The sequence below is a fragment of the Canis lupus genome, chromosome 36 (genome assembly GCF_011100685.1).
Source record: "Canis lupus familiaris isolate Mischka breed German Shepherd chromosome 36, alternate assembly UU_Cfam_GSD_1.0, whole genome shotgun sequence".
Taxonomy (NCBI): Eukaryota; Metazoa; Chordata; class Mammalia; order Carnivora; family Canidae; genus Canis; species Canis lupus.
This window is the reverse complement of record NC_049257.1, coordinates 25,831,758-25,845,264: the sequence shown is the minus strand read 5'-3', so window position 1 is coordinate 25,845,264 and position 13,507 is coordinate 25,831,758. Positions and strand designations below refer to the sequence as shown.

Below are 13,507 nucleotides of genomic sequence, written 5' to 3'. Positions count from 1 at the left end.
ACTACATTTCTAGGGGATTTTGAAGCTGTAATTAGGTTAGGTATTAAACCCTGTTTTGAAAACCAAAAACCGAAAACCCTGTTTTGATGGCTTGTGTAGAATAAGTGACTCCATCTTGGGCCTGTGGTAAGAGAGTAGTAATTTTTCTGCCGATGGAGGGTCTTACCTCGGTGTTGATGGCTTCTGATGGATTACATGGTGGTAGTTCAGCTAAAGTTTTGGGGTAGCTGTGGCAATTTCTTAAAATAGGACAACAATGAAGTTTGCTGCATTGATTGACTCTTCCTTTCGCAAATGTTTTCTCTGTAGCACGTGACACTATTTGATTTGATAGCATTTTACCCAAGGTAGATCTTTCAGAATTGGAGTCAATCTGTCACTGTTTCATCATCCAAGTTTATCTAATGTTTAAAATCCTCTGTTGTCATTTCAACAATGTACAGCATCCTCACCAGGAGTAGATTGTATCTCAAGAAGCTGCTTTCTTGATTCATCCTTAAGAAGCAACTGCTCATTTATTAAAGTTTTATCATGAAATGATGACAATTCAGTCACATCCTCAGGCTCCACTTTTAATTCTTGTTCTCAAGGAATATGGAGGCAGAAGGAGAGGGACAGAGTAAGGGGAATGGCCAGTCAGTGGAGCACTCAAAACACACACGACATTTATCGATTAAGCTTAGAGTGTGGAGCATGAGCGCTTAGAGTGAAAGCTTACAGCAGGGAATTTTCTCATGTCTTGGTGAGTTTAGCTACAACAGAATAAAGATGGTGGAATGGCTTGTCCAATTCCAAGCCTTCCCTCTGGGTGGGATGAAGGGCTCAGGAAGTCCTGCTGCACTAAGAAGAGTTTATCTATGCTATGAGCCTGCCATGCCCATTTAAGAGGTCAGGGAATCCTACACAGAAACCAAAGGATTAAGAACTTCATCAGGGATCCAGTTGAAGGATATAATGTACATTTGAGGGTCCTGCACCACCAGCAAAGGGTGAGATTGGGTTTAAGGAGAAAGGAATGGCCATAGTGCCCAGACTGAGCCTACTGAACAAAACAGCCATAGATTTCAGCAATAGATGTCTCCAGGGAGCCAAGTGACCAGACAGAAAAGGGACATGGTTGCAGAGACCAGAGAAAACAGAGAGGTTCAGGGACTTGCAGGTTTGGGTTTGAGGCCACCTTTTTTCTGACAGTACAGGGTCATAGAAACCCATGTCCCTCTAAGGTCAGATGCCTCCTTGAAGGAAAACAGTGGGTTGGAGGAAATATGAAAGTCTGAACATTTACCAGATATGACTAAGTTTTTAGAAAAAGAATATACAAAAAGATGATGAGATAGTACTAATAGTCACTTTGTTCATGTGATCATTCATTCAGTAAATAGCCACTGAATGTATTAGGAACAAGACAGACACTAATCCCTGTCTTCCTGTAGTTTACATTCCAGTCATGGTAGTTCCAAAGTGAAGCTATAGGAAAAAAAAAATAAAAAAAGGAAAAAAAGAAAACCGCTTAAATAGAAAAAAACTAGAGATACTACAATTTATTTTCACATTTGAATAGCAATGTATTATATTTTTCAATCCAGAACAATGGGGATGAAAAGTATTCTGGTGGTATGCATAGACTCATTGTGGTTAAGAAAAGCTAAAAATAAATACAGAGCTTATTCTTGTTTGGACACCAAGTTTAAATAACTTGACATGTTATCACAGGGTCAGTCATGGAGTCACAAAAATTTGGAGCTGGAAAGGCTCTTCGAGGTCACGAGGCCTGACTTCTTAGTTTGACTGCTAAGGAAACAGATGTGTAGGGAGTTGAGAAAATCACTGCTAGAGCTGGGATTTAAAAATACGGGCCTTGACATTAGTCCAGGGCTCTTTAAAATAGAACACAGCTTCCATTTGAATCGTAGGAGAACATACTCATTGATTATTTCGCCTTGATATCAGTAGGCCTTCTCTGGGGCTGGCTCTTGTAAGAAATGCGAACACAATGAACAATGCAATGATCTTGCAGTAGGGTAGAGGATTAAGAGAGTAGACACTCATCAGTGATTAATTTCTCCTTCTCTTTCTCCATAGAGTGAGAAATAAAGCCCAGAAAGAACACAGGCAACCTCAGTGTCAGAGTCTCCACAAAGGTGACAATTTAACTCATTAGGGGTAAAAGCCTGGGCTCAAGAATAAGACATTTGAATTTAAATCCCAGCTCTACTACTTATGAACTAGCTTTGTAGCCAGTCAAGAGACATGTAGTAGGAAATTTGCCATGAAATATGGATGAAATGCTGAAGAGATTGCAAATGACTTACCTTAAAAGGGTACATTAGATTTAGAGTTATCTCTAAACGATGCCAGTCTCATGCACTTATAGGCAGTAGCTTTTTGCCCAGTGGTAAAGGGGCTGTGTGTGATTGGTTCGTTAGTCATAGTTTACACCCTTCTGTTTATCTCAAATAAATAGCAAATGGTGCTCCACTTTACTGATGCCATATTTATACATCAAATGAAAATTATGGCAGTGCTTGTATTTTATTTTTCTTGGTTTTATCAAAATGTAGGCACTTTTCCTGGAGAGTATCATATATGTGTTTTTCTTTCACATATGTTGTATCAAAAAAAATTAGATTGAGCACTCTGGAACTGGAGATTAGGTATAGGAGACACTCTAATCATACACAAGACTAGCACTAACCTTGATGGAAAGTAGAGAGGCAAGAGGGAAAGAAATTTTTTAAAAAATTTTACTTATTTAAAAAAATCATTTATTTATTTAAGAGGGAGAGAGATTGAGAGAGCACAAGCAGAGGGAGGAGCAGAGGGAGAGAGAGAAGCAGGCTCCCCACTGAGCAGCAAGTCCAATGTAGGCCTCCATCCCAGGACCGTGAGATCATGACCTGAGCCAGAGGCAGATGTTTAACCAACTGAGCCACCCAGGTGCCCCAAAATGTGTTTTTTAATTGAAATATCATATGTATATAATAGTAAAACCTAAAATGCCATTTGTTCTTCTCTTTCTTGCATTTCCTTCCCATTTCTCTACTAAGTTTAAAACTCATTTAAATACATAACTTGTGACCTTGTGTTTAATTAGACTTTGTGAAAAAAAAATTTTTGTCTCAGGCTGATATTTGACCAGACTTACCAGGTAAAGTGATACTTTATAGATAAGTTCATAACCCAGTTCTTGGGCTGTCATTGCATGATTTTTCATCCATTGCATACTTTTTGGCACTTATGCATAACAGAGCTATAGAACAAAGTATTTCAATAGAAAAAAAAAAGAAAAGAAAAACAAGAGAAAGTAAAGCTCACCTCTTTTCCAAGATGCTAAAAACAAAATACCATGACACGCCTTGTCTCCACTTGGTTGGGAAAGTTACGGAGCTAATCTATGTTTTTTGTCACACACCATGAGTTATGTTGGATACATTGGTGTGTTTCAGCTGAGTATTTTAACAAATTAATTTAAGGAATATTTATTAAGCACCCGTTTTGGCAGTCTCTAACAATGCTGAGTGGGGGGAAGGTCTGTGTGTGTGTGTGTGTGTGTGTGTGTGTGTGTGAGACAGAGAGAGAGAGAGAGAGAGAGAGACAGAGTAAGCACATGCCATGAGCTGGGGTTGCTGGTGAAAGTGTTAGACAAGGTCTACTGAAAGAGAGTTTACCATAACAGAAAAAATATAAACACCATTTCTGATTCCCACTCCCAGGAGGAAACTATGCATAATAAATTGTATTTGGTTTATTTTATAGGAGAGTTGGCCTGGTTGGTTATTTATACAATATATTTTAGTTCTTTACACAGTACAATTGTGTTAATTTAAGGAATATATTTTTGTAATTTAAGCAACAATAGTGGAGTACTTTTATCTTATTGAATAATACTGCAATAAGTTGAGTAAGTTAATGAAGGAAACTTTCTTCCGAATATTACATATAAATACTTTTTGATAAAAAGTTTACGAGAACATTTAAGAAATACATATTTTCCTTTGTGCCAGATGAATATTTAACTTATTGGTATTTTCTCATGGCTTTTTAGGCTTTAAGATTGGGTTTAAATATGGTGCTTGAAATAAATGGGAATCTAAGCTTTCTACCTTAACTAAAGAACAAAAAGAATATAAAATTAATCACGACAAAAATATTATTTTTCTATAATTAATTTAACAAGTTTAAGATTCTGCAGTTGATAGTCAAGTCTTCGAGCTTCAAGTTAGATTTTATACTTGACTTGTCATTTGAGCTGTACCTTGGCTAGAAGTTTACTAGTATTTATGTTGAGTTCCTTCCATCCTGTAAATGAAGAAATCATCTCACCTTTCTAATTCAAAATGACAAAATGAAAGTTAATTTTTAAAAGTTGATGAGCTTATTCTCTAGGGTTATCTCTCAGGAGTATTTGTGCTAAATTAATAGTAATATAGATGAACTGTGAGTACAGAAATTGACTGCCACCCATAAATGCCAAAATCCTTCCAGAAGACCTGTATATCATGGTATTTCTTATGTGCCTTCCTATACAAAGAAACAGAATATGATAATTAGTTTAAATTAAAAAAAATTATTTTGACTCATTAGATTATGATTAAAGTCATAATTAGGGATCCCTAGGTGGCTCAGCAGTTTCGTGCCTGCCTTTGGTTTGGGGCATGATCCTGGAAGCCCTAGGATCAAGTCCCACATCCAGCTCCCTGCATGGAGCCTGCTCCTCCCTCTGCCTGTGTCTCTGCCTCTCTCTATGTCTCTCATGATTAAATAAATAAAATATTAAAAAAAGTCATAATTAGCCAAAGCATATGGTTACAATAATGCATTTATTCCAAAGGTCTGCATATCAGTTTGCATGTAGATGGTCTCCAGATTTAACTGCAGTGTCACACACGTGTCAGGTTGTGATTGGATGCCTATTGATGGTGACGAGAACACTGATTTAGATGTCATTAAGTAGATATATAATATCTACAGAGATACATACAATATAAAATTTCTTTTTATTTATTATTTTTAAAATTTCTTTTTATTTATGACTTCTTTACCTAAAGCTTACATAATAAATGTGTATTTTTGGAGTATTGGGCATCATAACTTCTATGCTAGTTCCTTTGCAAGAAGCAAAGTAATCATATTGAGAAATAGCATGATAGTACCATTAAAACTGGAAGAGAACATAGAATTCAATTGATGTTATTACTTCATTTTATAAATACAAGAACTGGGGCTCAGATAGGTCAAGAATTTTCCAACAGTGTCCCGGCATTTTCATGATAGACCTAGGACTAGAACCCATTTATTATTTTTAGTTCAATCCTGTCTCAGAATGATGTCATTAGATTAAAAAAAAAAAGGTATGGATTAGAACCATGCTCTACATAATCAGTGATTTCTTTGAAATTCTCTTCTTCTTTGTCTTTCCACTAAGAGGAAAATAAAAGGGTGTAATTGCTCCCGTGGAGGTATTTGGAGAGTACTAAGAACTACAGATTACAACCACATAGGTCATATCCTCTTCTGTGTCATTTGACCCTTGTTTGATCATTCGGGAGCATCTCAATTTCCCTGGCCTTTATTTCACATATATTTTTAAAACATTTTAATCATGCTTTGAAATGGTTTATTTTATTGCATACCAAACTTCTGGCCTGGAATCTCATGCCACTATTGATTGAGTAGGAATTTTGTTAGTGATTCAGATATAAGAATGTCTCCAAAATACATTACATTAAAATGTGAGGGTTCACCTTATCTCTAACTAAAACTAGAGCTCCTGCAGTGTGAGTCAAAGTCTTCCAAGTAAAACAGTTTTTAATGTCATTTATTTTCAGCTGTTTACAACTTCCCTCAAATATCTACATTTCTTTCTTTTTATTTTTGAAATTCAAATTTGATCATATAAAATATAAAAACCTTAGGTTCCAAGGAAGTTTGGGGAACATAAAAAAAAAAGTGTGTGTCTATGTATATGTGTGTTTCCATAGCATTTTTTTTTTTTTTTTTTTTTTTTGCCGTGTCTCCAGGTAGTTGGAAAGTCACTCTGGATACAGACATCTGGGCACAATGTCACACTGATAGAATTGAGCAATTTTTGTTTTTCTAACTTTTGTAGCTCTGGCCAGCTTCACATGGGCTTCTAAAGGTTGAAATGATATCTTTGACTTTAACCAAGTGTAGGTTATTGAGTTATGAGTGCCAAAAACCATGAGTGGCCTCCACAGTCCATCCAGTGTGAATAAAAGCAATATTGTAAAATAATTATAATCTTTTGAAGCAGAGCCAGGCATGCAGCCTGAGCCCATCTTCCTTCGTTAATTTGTATACAGTTCTTCTTTTAAGGGAACAAACTTTCAGAGGGTACTCACATGGGACTGCTGAACCAGCTGTACAACTTTTATTTTGAAGAAAAAAAGTTGAGCCTCAGAACAGGCTGTTTTAAAGACAGGGAGGGACTTAGCTTTTCAGAGCTTGACCAGCATGTGGAAGGAGTGCTCTCATGGCTGCAATAACTCAGGGAGCTCCTACCTGGGTGCCACTAGGGTAGGAAGTTTTCTGTTTGTTCTGTTCTGTTTCCGAGGGTCCTGTGCACTTCTCTTGCCTGTATCAACGTGACTGTTGGTGGTTTTTGCACACCCTGCTCTGTGGGGGAGTGCCCCAACGTGCCTGTCTTATGTGGCCTCTATGGACACACTGTTCAGCTGGCAGAGAGCAGGGAAGTTTTCTCCCAGCACCCAAAAAGAGAAAGAGGAAACTACTTTTTCCTTCTGGGCTCCTTGCAGCACGATAGACCAGGATAAGCTTCTACATTCTCTCCCTGGATTTCTGGAGTGGTTTCCAGGAAGAAGTTAAACTTTTACCTTTAAATGGATGACCATGTCACAATCAGGAAGAAACATCTCCAAAGACCCATCTTTAGGTAAGTAATGCTACATCCCAGTTGGCTCCAGGGCTCTCAGGAAAAATCACTTCTTTCCTCACCCTTAACTTGGGAATTTTGGCACTAAGCTACAGCAAAGCAGTAGAGTGTGTCTCAAGTTTAGCTTCATGCATACCTAAGGAGTCCTTTTATTTTCTATTTTCTGAAACTCTGTGCACAAGCTCTTATCAACTCCTCAAAAGATATTTTAAAAGCAAATTAGCTATTCAAGCACATGAATGACACAGCACTGGAAAAACTTCTAAAACATTATGCAATCCCTCGCTGTTTGCAATGGTTGCACAGCCCTCTAAATTGGAAATACTGTGCTTGGTTATTTCAACTGATTATACTCAGAGATAATGTTTCGGTGCAGCAAATGCTATACCTTTTTGCAATAACGTGTGAAAAGACAAATGTGAACTTGATGGCTGTACGGTAAAGTATATACCTCTACAGCTTGTTCAGGGGTATCTTTCTGCAGTTTAGGAAACAACAGGGCAACAGGAAAATTAAGTTTTTGTGGTGAAATCTATGGCCAGAAAAAATGTAGATACAGTGTAATAAATTGAGCTAAGTAAGATTTTATTTTCTATGTGTGTGTGGGGGGCTCACCCTTTCTCTAGAGAACAGCAATTTCTTCATTGACTCTTTAACCCTTGATTCTTAAGTCACTTATGTACTTTAGAATTCAGAATTAGGAATTTAACATTTTAAAGAGGCTAGAAAGTCAACACGATTTCTGCCTTGTAAGACAGAAGATTTTTTAAAAAGAAGCTGATTATATATAAATTTTGGGCTTCCCCCAAAATAATGTCCTAAACAAAGCAGAGATATTACCTGTTAGCAAAATGAGACATTAAAGTCAAGTTGCAGTCACAGTTGTTGTTCTAGAGTTAACTACAGGATAGTAGAAGTTTATGGATGGAATTCCTGGCATTTTGTGATTGTCACATAATAAGAGTGGGCCTCAAGGCATATGTTTTATGTATTGATTAAACGTTATTATAGTGTTATTAGTAGCTACTAATATATATTTTTGTAATGCTTAAAATGCTAGCTCAAATATGTTTCACAACCTTTTTAAAAATAAATCATATTGGGGCGCCTGGGTGGTTCAGTTGGCTAAGTGTCTGCCTTCAGCTCAGGTCATCATCCCAGGGTGCTGGGATGAAGCTCCGAGCCTGGCATTGGGCTCCCTGCTGAGCGGGGAGCCTGCTTCTCCCTCTCCTTCTGACCCCCACCCCTGCTTGTGCTCTGTCTCCCTCTCAAATAAATAAATAAATAATCTTTAAAAAATCATATTTAAATCTACACATGTGGATTTAATATCATAACCTCTGCCTACATTTTATGCAGTAATGGCAATAAATAACCAAAAATCCAAAATGACCGTAGAATGTGTATTCACCTGCCATAATTCCTGTGTAACTAATTTGTATTTTCCCCCAAGTGCATGTATGACTTCAAGAAGATGTGACAGTAGCACAGATGATTCCAAACTCAATCCCATTGAGGGCACCATGAGAAGAGGGCACCTGCGGAAATTCAAGAAGGCGAGATTGTGTTGGATAAAGTCAGATCCACTTAGCCAGTAGCATTAGTGTGTACCCCGTTGGGAAGCTGTTGGATTGAAGCGGGTGGTCTTTCACCACTGGTTTATGGTGAATCCATATCCCCTTCTGCTGCATTGTGTGCTGAAGTGCCACTCATGGGGAAATTGAGACTCATCTGTGCTTCAGTTCTTTTTCATGTAAAGTAACTGAGATGCTTTGCCCCCAAAATAGAATACAATTTGGCAAATTCGAATGATTGCCTCATGATCCTAGTGACCTAGAAGAGAAAACATAGCTGCCAAGGAGGACATACTTTCACTTAGGCAACTGTTTCGAGCAAGTGTACAAATAAATGGTCCCTGGCTAAAAACAGGTTATTAAGGCTAGATTTTGGGGTTGGGATTGATTGGTCAGTTGGCACGTTGACAGATGGCTTTGCTTTTATCAGGATATGATTGTCATGAGGAAAAAGGGAGGTGGAGAGTATCTTAATAAAGCATTCAAATGAGTAGAAAATTTTGGGTGATTTTTCAGTAAAACACAGCAGTGGCTTTCTGGTACCTAGTTGTACTTTTGGGCAAGTTAGGAAGTGGTTTAAGACTGCTTTTGGTATCTTATGCCCTTATTCCATGCCTCACTTCATTTTCTTTTTTGGTCTCCTTTCTCTGGTCCCTTGTCTTCTTGGGCTAGTATTGGACTGTCCACCTCTCACATTGGAACATCTTTCTTAAGCCTGCCTTTCTGGGTCAGAGACCCATGTACCAGACCTTTCCTTCTCAATATGTACTTGTTCACAACCTATTTCCTAAAGGGTTTGCAATACTAGTTCTCAATCCACTGGTAAGCAAACTAGTGCTAGACTGTTTGTGTGTGTCAGTCACAAATTTGACAGGAGTTTTGTGAAAATAGTATTTTAACTGTTTATAAATAATTCACTTAAAATATTAGTCATTAAGAGAGGTCAGTCCAAGATTTTGGGGGAAATATCTGACATATTGACACCATTCAAATTTTTATACACAGACTACTTTCTCCTGCAGATGAACCCACAGGTTAAATTCAGTTCACCTGGCCTTGTCTGATTGATTATAAGTCTCCAGAATCTGGGCTACTGCATTGAAGAGGTCAGACATGATAAAGAAAAACACATCTTTTTTTTTTTTTTTTTTTTTTTAAGAAAAACACATCTTATCTGCCTTCACATGACATATCGTCTAGTATATACCTAGGTAACTATGGCACAGGAACATGATGGGTGCCAAAAAGGAGGTGACAAAGTCCTGGGAAATTATAATGAGACAGATTTCAATGATGACTAATTCTGACACCTAAGTGAATTGAGAGAGATGAGCAAGATTTTATTTTTTTTAATTTAATTTTTGAAAATGAATAAGCATCGATTTTTAATTAGCATAATCTCCCTAAATTTTAGACAAAAAAGTCATCCATCAAGTGCAAAAAGTTAGTTAAGAGGCTTTAGAGCAGACAGTAGATGTTGAAATTCCATATCCATGGCTGGATGTGATTTTGGGAACACTGTGAGAAATCTTACGTATTCTTTAGATTTTGCCTCTAAGAATGTCTGTATCTCCTATGATGGTGATTCTTGAATCATCTCACATAGTAAGGTTCGCAAGTCTATGTTTTAAAAGTCTTTTGTGGGCTGGAGGAGTGGCTTCCGAAAAAAAAAAAAAAAGTCTTTTGTGGGGACACCTGGGCGGCTCAGTGGTTGAGGGTCTGCTTTGGGCTCAAGTTGAGATCCCGGGGTCCTGGGATCGAGTCCCACGTCGGGCTCCCTGCATGGAGCCTGCTTCTCCCTCTCCCTGTGTCTCTGCCTCTCTCTGTGTGTCTCTCATGAATAAATACATAAAATCTTTTTAAAAAGTCTTTTGTGAATATTTCAGGTACATATTCTCACACCAGGTCTATGAGGCAAGGAAAAGGCAAAATTTTATTTTTTATTTTTTTTTATGGCCAAGGTGGAAGTTTATATGGTCTCTATTATGCATATCATGTGGAACTTGGATCAGTGAGTCTGGCCATTCAGCGCTGAGAATATATAAACGATGCATCTCAAACATACCTCGTCGTTCTGACTGTAGGCATCAGTGCAGCTCAGAATTGTATTTAAAAATGATGATTCTCTCTTTATTCAAGAGAAATTCTTTAGGTTTTATAATTTTCCAGGAAGGAAACACTATCACAATATGTATATTAATATATTTTAAATTAATAACACTAGTTTGTTCCTCAACACATAGAAAATAAAATTACATATGTGAATAAACACTTGATATTAAAGATTTCCCATAGAAAAGGGAACATTTTCTTTTTTTTTAGACTTTTAAAAACTTCTTTTTCTGTGTTACCACTGAGTTTTATCTCTGGTAATCCTAATCGATCACTTGATAGAAATAGGTTCATCAATTTATTACCCATTTCAAATGAATTACCTTTCTATGACTCCAGTAAAACAGTTGGTGAAGATACTTCCATCTTCTTGCATACTCATATTGTTTAGTGAACTTTCTATATTCTCGTGGGATTAAATAAACATTTAACATTGATATCAAGAAAAATCTGTTTCTCCTAACAAAGCTACATCAGTGGGAATATTTCTTATACGAATTTCATTGCCATGAAGTTTAAGTCTGGGTTTCTGTTTTTTTTTTTTTTTTTTTTTTAAGGATTTTATTTATTTATTCATGAGAGACACAGAGACACAGGCAGAAGCATAGGCAGAGGGAGAAGCAGGCTCCTTACGGGGAGCCCAATGCGGGACCCGATCCCAGGACCCCGGAATCATGATCTGAGCCAAGTCAGACCCTCAACCACTGAGCCACAAACGAAATCGTGCAAATAGTTGTTCATCAGCCCCAGATTTGAGAACTGGTCTATGCATCCAGAATCTGAGACATTAAAGTGCAAGTCAGATCGCTGCCAGGCCCTAAGACTAATGAAAATCATGTTGAGATCTTCACAGCATTTAGAACATGCTGTTTCTTCCCTTTATGCCTTTTCAAAAGTCTTATTTTTACAAGTATCTGTTAGCAGAGGAATTCTGAGTGTGCTTTTGGCAGGCACATTCTCTTCACATGGAGATGGAGAAAGCAGGAGGATGAAATAAGAAAGCACAGCAAAAGAAAGGCAGATCCTAATTTTCTTTGTGGACCTAATAGGCATGGTTAGTAACCTATTGCTGTGACTGGTTTTTAAATTTCAAGGTTGTGATCTATGCTTTATAGAAGAATCACATAAAATATCTGTTACATATTTAAAATCATACACCTTTTGGAATGTAATCATTTTTACTTATTTCCACATTTAAGCTCAGTGTATGAACATCAGTGTTACAGCTAAAACAGAAGTTGCTGGTACGCAGGGGCCCGCACTGCATTTCAGATTATTACACGTTAATAAGGGAACACCTGACCGACTGCTTATTTATGGTAGTTTTCTAGGTAAAATGTCTAGCTAGTATTCAGTTATTCAGATATTTCAAACCCATATCCTTCAGTGTTTTGGGAACAACAAAAAGCCTGAACAAATATAAAATACAAAGTCACTTCAGAATTTAAAGAAATTGTAATACATTTGTGGACATTGGGATTTTTGTCTTGTAAATATTTAAGTATTTATGATATTCTGTGATTTGATCCACTTTTTAACACCTCCCTCTCACCAGAAACATATATTGTAGACAGGGATACATTTAGCACAAGTCATCAGAGTGAAAAGTAATTACATAGAAAAAAATTAAGTTTGAGCTGAAGAAGTAGTATAATATGTAAAATATCATTTTTATGTGGTGAATTTCCTCATAGGAAAAAGCTCCATGTAAATGGAATCCAAAATATAATAAAATTCTGTATTTATGAAAATGTTTTAACAGTTTCTGGCTCTAAGACAAAAATAATTATGAATTTGTTTTTTTTTTTTTTAAAGAATTTTCCTGCAATGGTTACATAGTTACATACTGGAATTTTAGTTTCATTGTTTTTTTTTTTTAATAAATGCTGATGTTTATGTGACAGTTAATTGAACAAAACAGTTGTGTTTAAGTTATTCTCTCCTCGCTATGAAAGTGAAAAATACTTCTGGAAAATAGGCATAGTGAAATGAATTTAATGTTTATGATGCTATCAGGCGCAATGTTAGTTAATAGACGAACAATTACATTTTATAACAGACGTGTCCATTAAAAATTAGTTTTTCATCATTTAGGCCAGGATGTTATTGCTGCTGGTCAGAGGTCTTTGTATGACGTATAAGGGAAGGAACAGACTCAAACTGATCTTTAAAATGTACTACAAAGATCAAAGCAAAATAGCAAACACCTATAAATGTAAGACATAGGGTGATGTTTATCATGCAAAAGTTAACAGACATAATTGTGCCCTTTTTTTCCAGCTGTGATAAAAGTAACTAATTTTTAAGTGGTCATCACAAATATATAAGCTGTAATTTGTCATACACTTTAAAGTCAAGCAGTAAGTAATTTACTCCTGGTGGTATTATTTCATCCACAAATAAACAAATTTATTTCCAATAAACTTACCATCACCAGCAGCAGTAAGTAGCAGCAGTAGGTAGTAATGCTAATATTAAGAACTGCTGCTTACTGAAATCCTCAGTGTGTTTTTCATCATTTACAAGCATATAAGTCTTTAAATTAGTAATAAATCCACAATTAATAATTCTGAGTATAGATCCAGGAATAGATGGTAGATTAAAACAAAAGGAAATGTCTCTCTCTCAGGAATTACACAAATCTTGTTTTCTAAGCCAGAGAAGCTTGGTGATAATTGTGTTTATCTTGGACATTGGCATGAAGTAGAAATGGCTTTTGTAGTGTTTGAAATGAGGAAAATCAAGGTAATGAAGGTAAAATGATTTATTGGATAATTTAATGGTTTTATACCATCTGGAAACTTATATATTTGGAATGATCAGTCTGTTACATATAGTGTTTAGGTAAAAAGCAATGAAAAAGAGTAAGATTAAGGTGATCCCTAGGTTTGTAGAGATTGAATGAGTT

The 13,507-nt window shown here is 36.5% G+C and overlaps 1 protein-coding gene across 1 annotated transcript in view; it reads left to right on the top strand.

Annotated features, from left to right (window-relative positions):
* The first annotated feature begins 6,768 nt into the window (after positions 1–6,768).
* PDE1A (phosphodiesterase 1A) overlaps positions 6,769–13,507 on the top strand; it is a 230,042-nt gene continuing 223,303 nt past the window's right edge. The window contains exon 1 of the mRNA NM_001003091.1: positions 6,769–6,913. Coding sequence (NP_001003091.1) covers positions 6,861–6,913 — 53 coding nt within the window. The 5' untranslated portion in view covers positions 6,769–6,860. The remainder of the gene's footprint in view (positions 6,914–13,507) is intronic.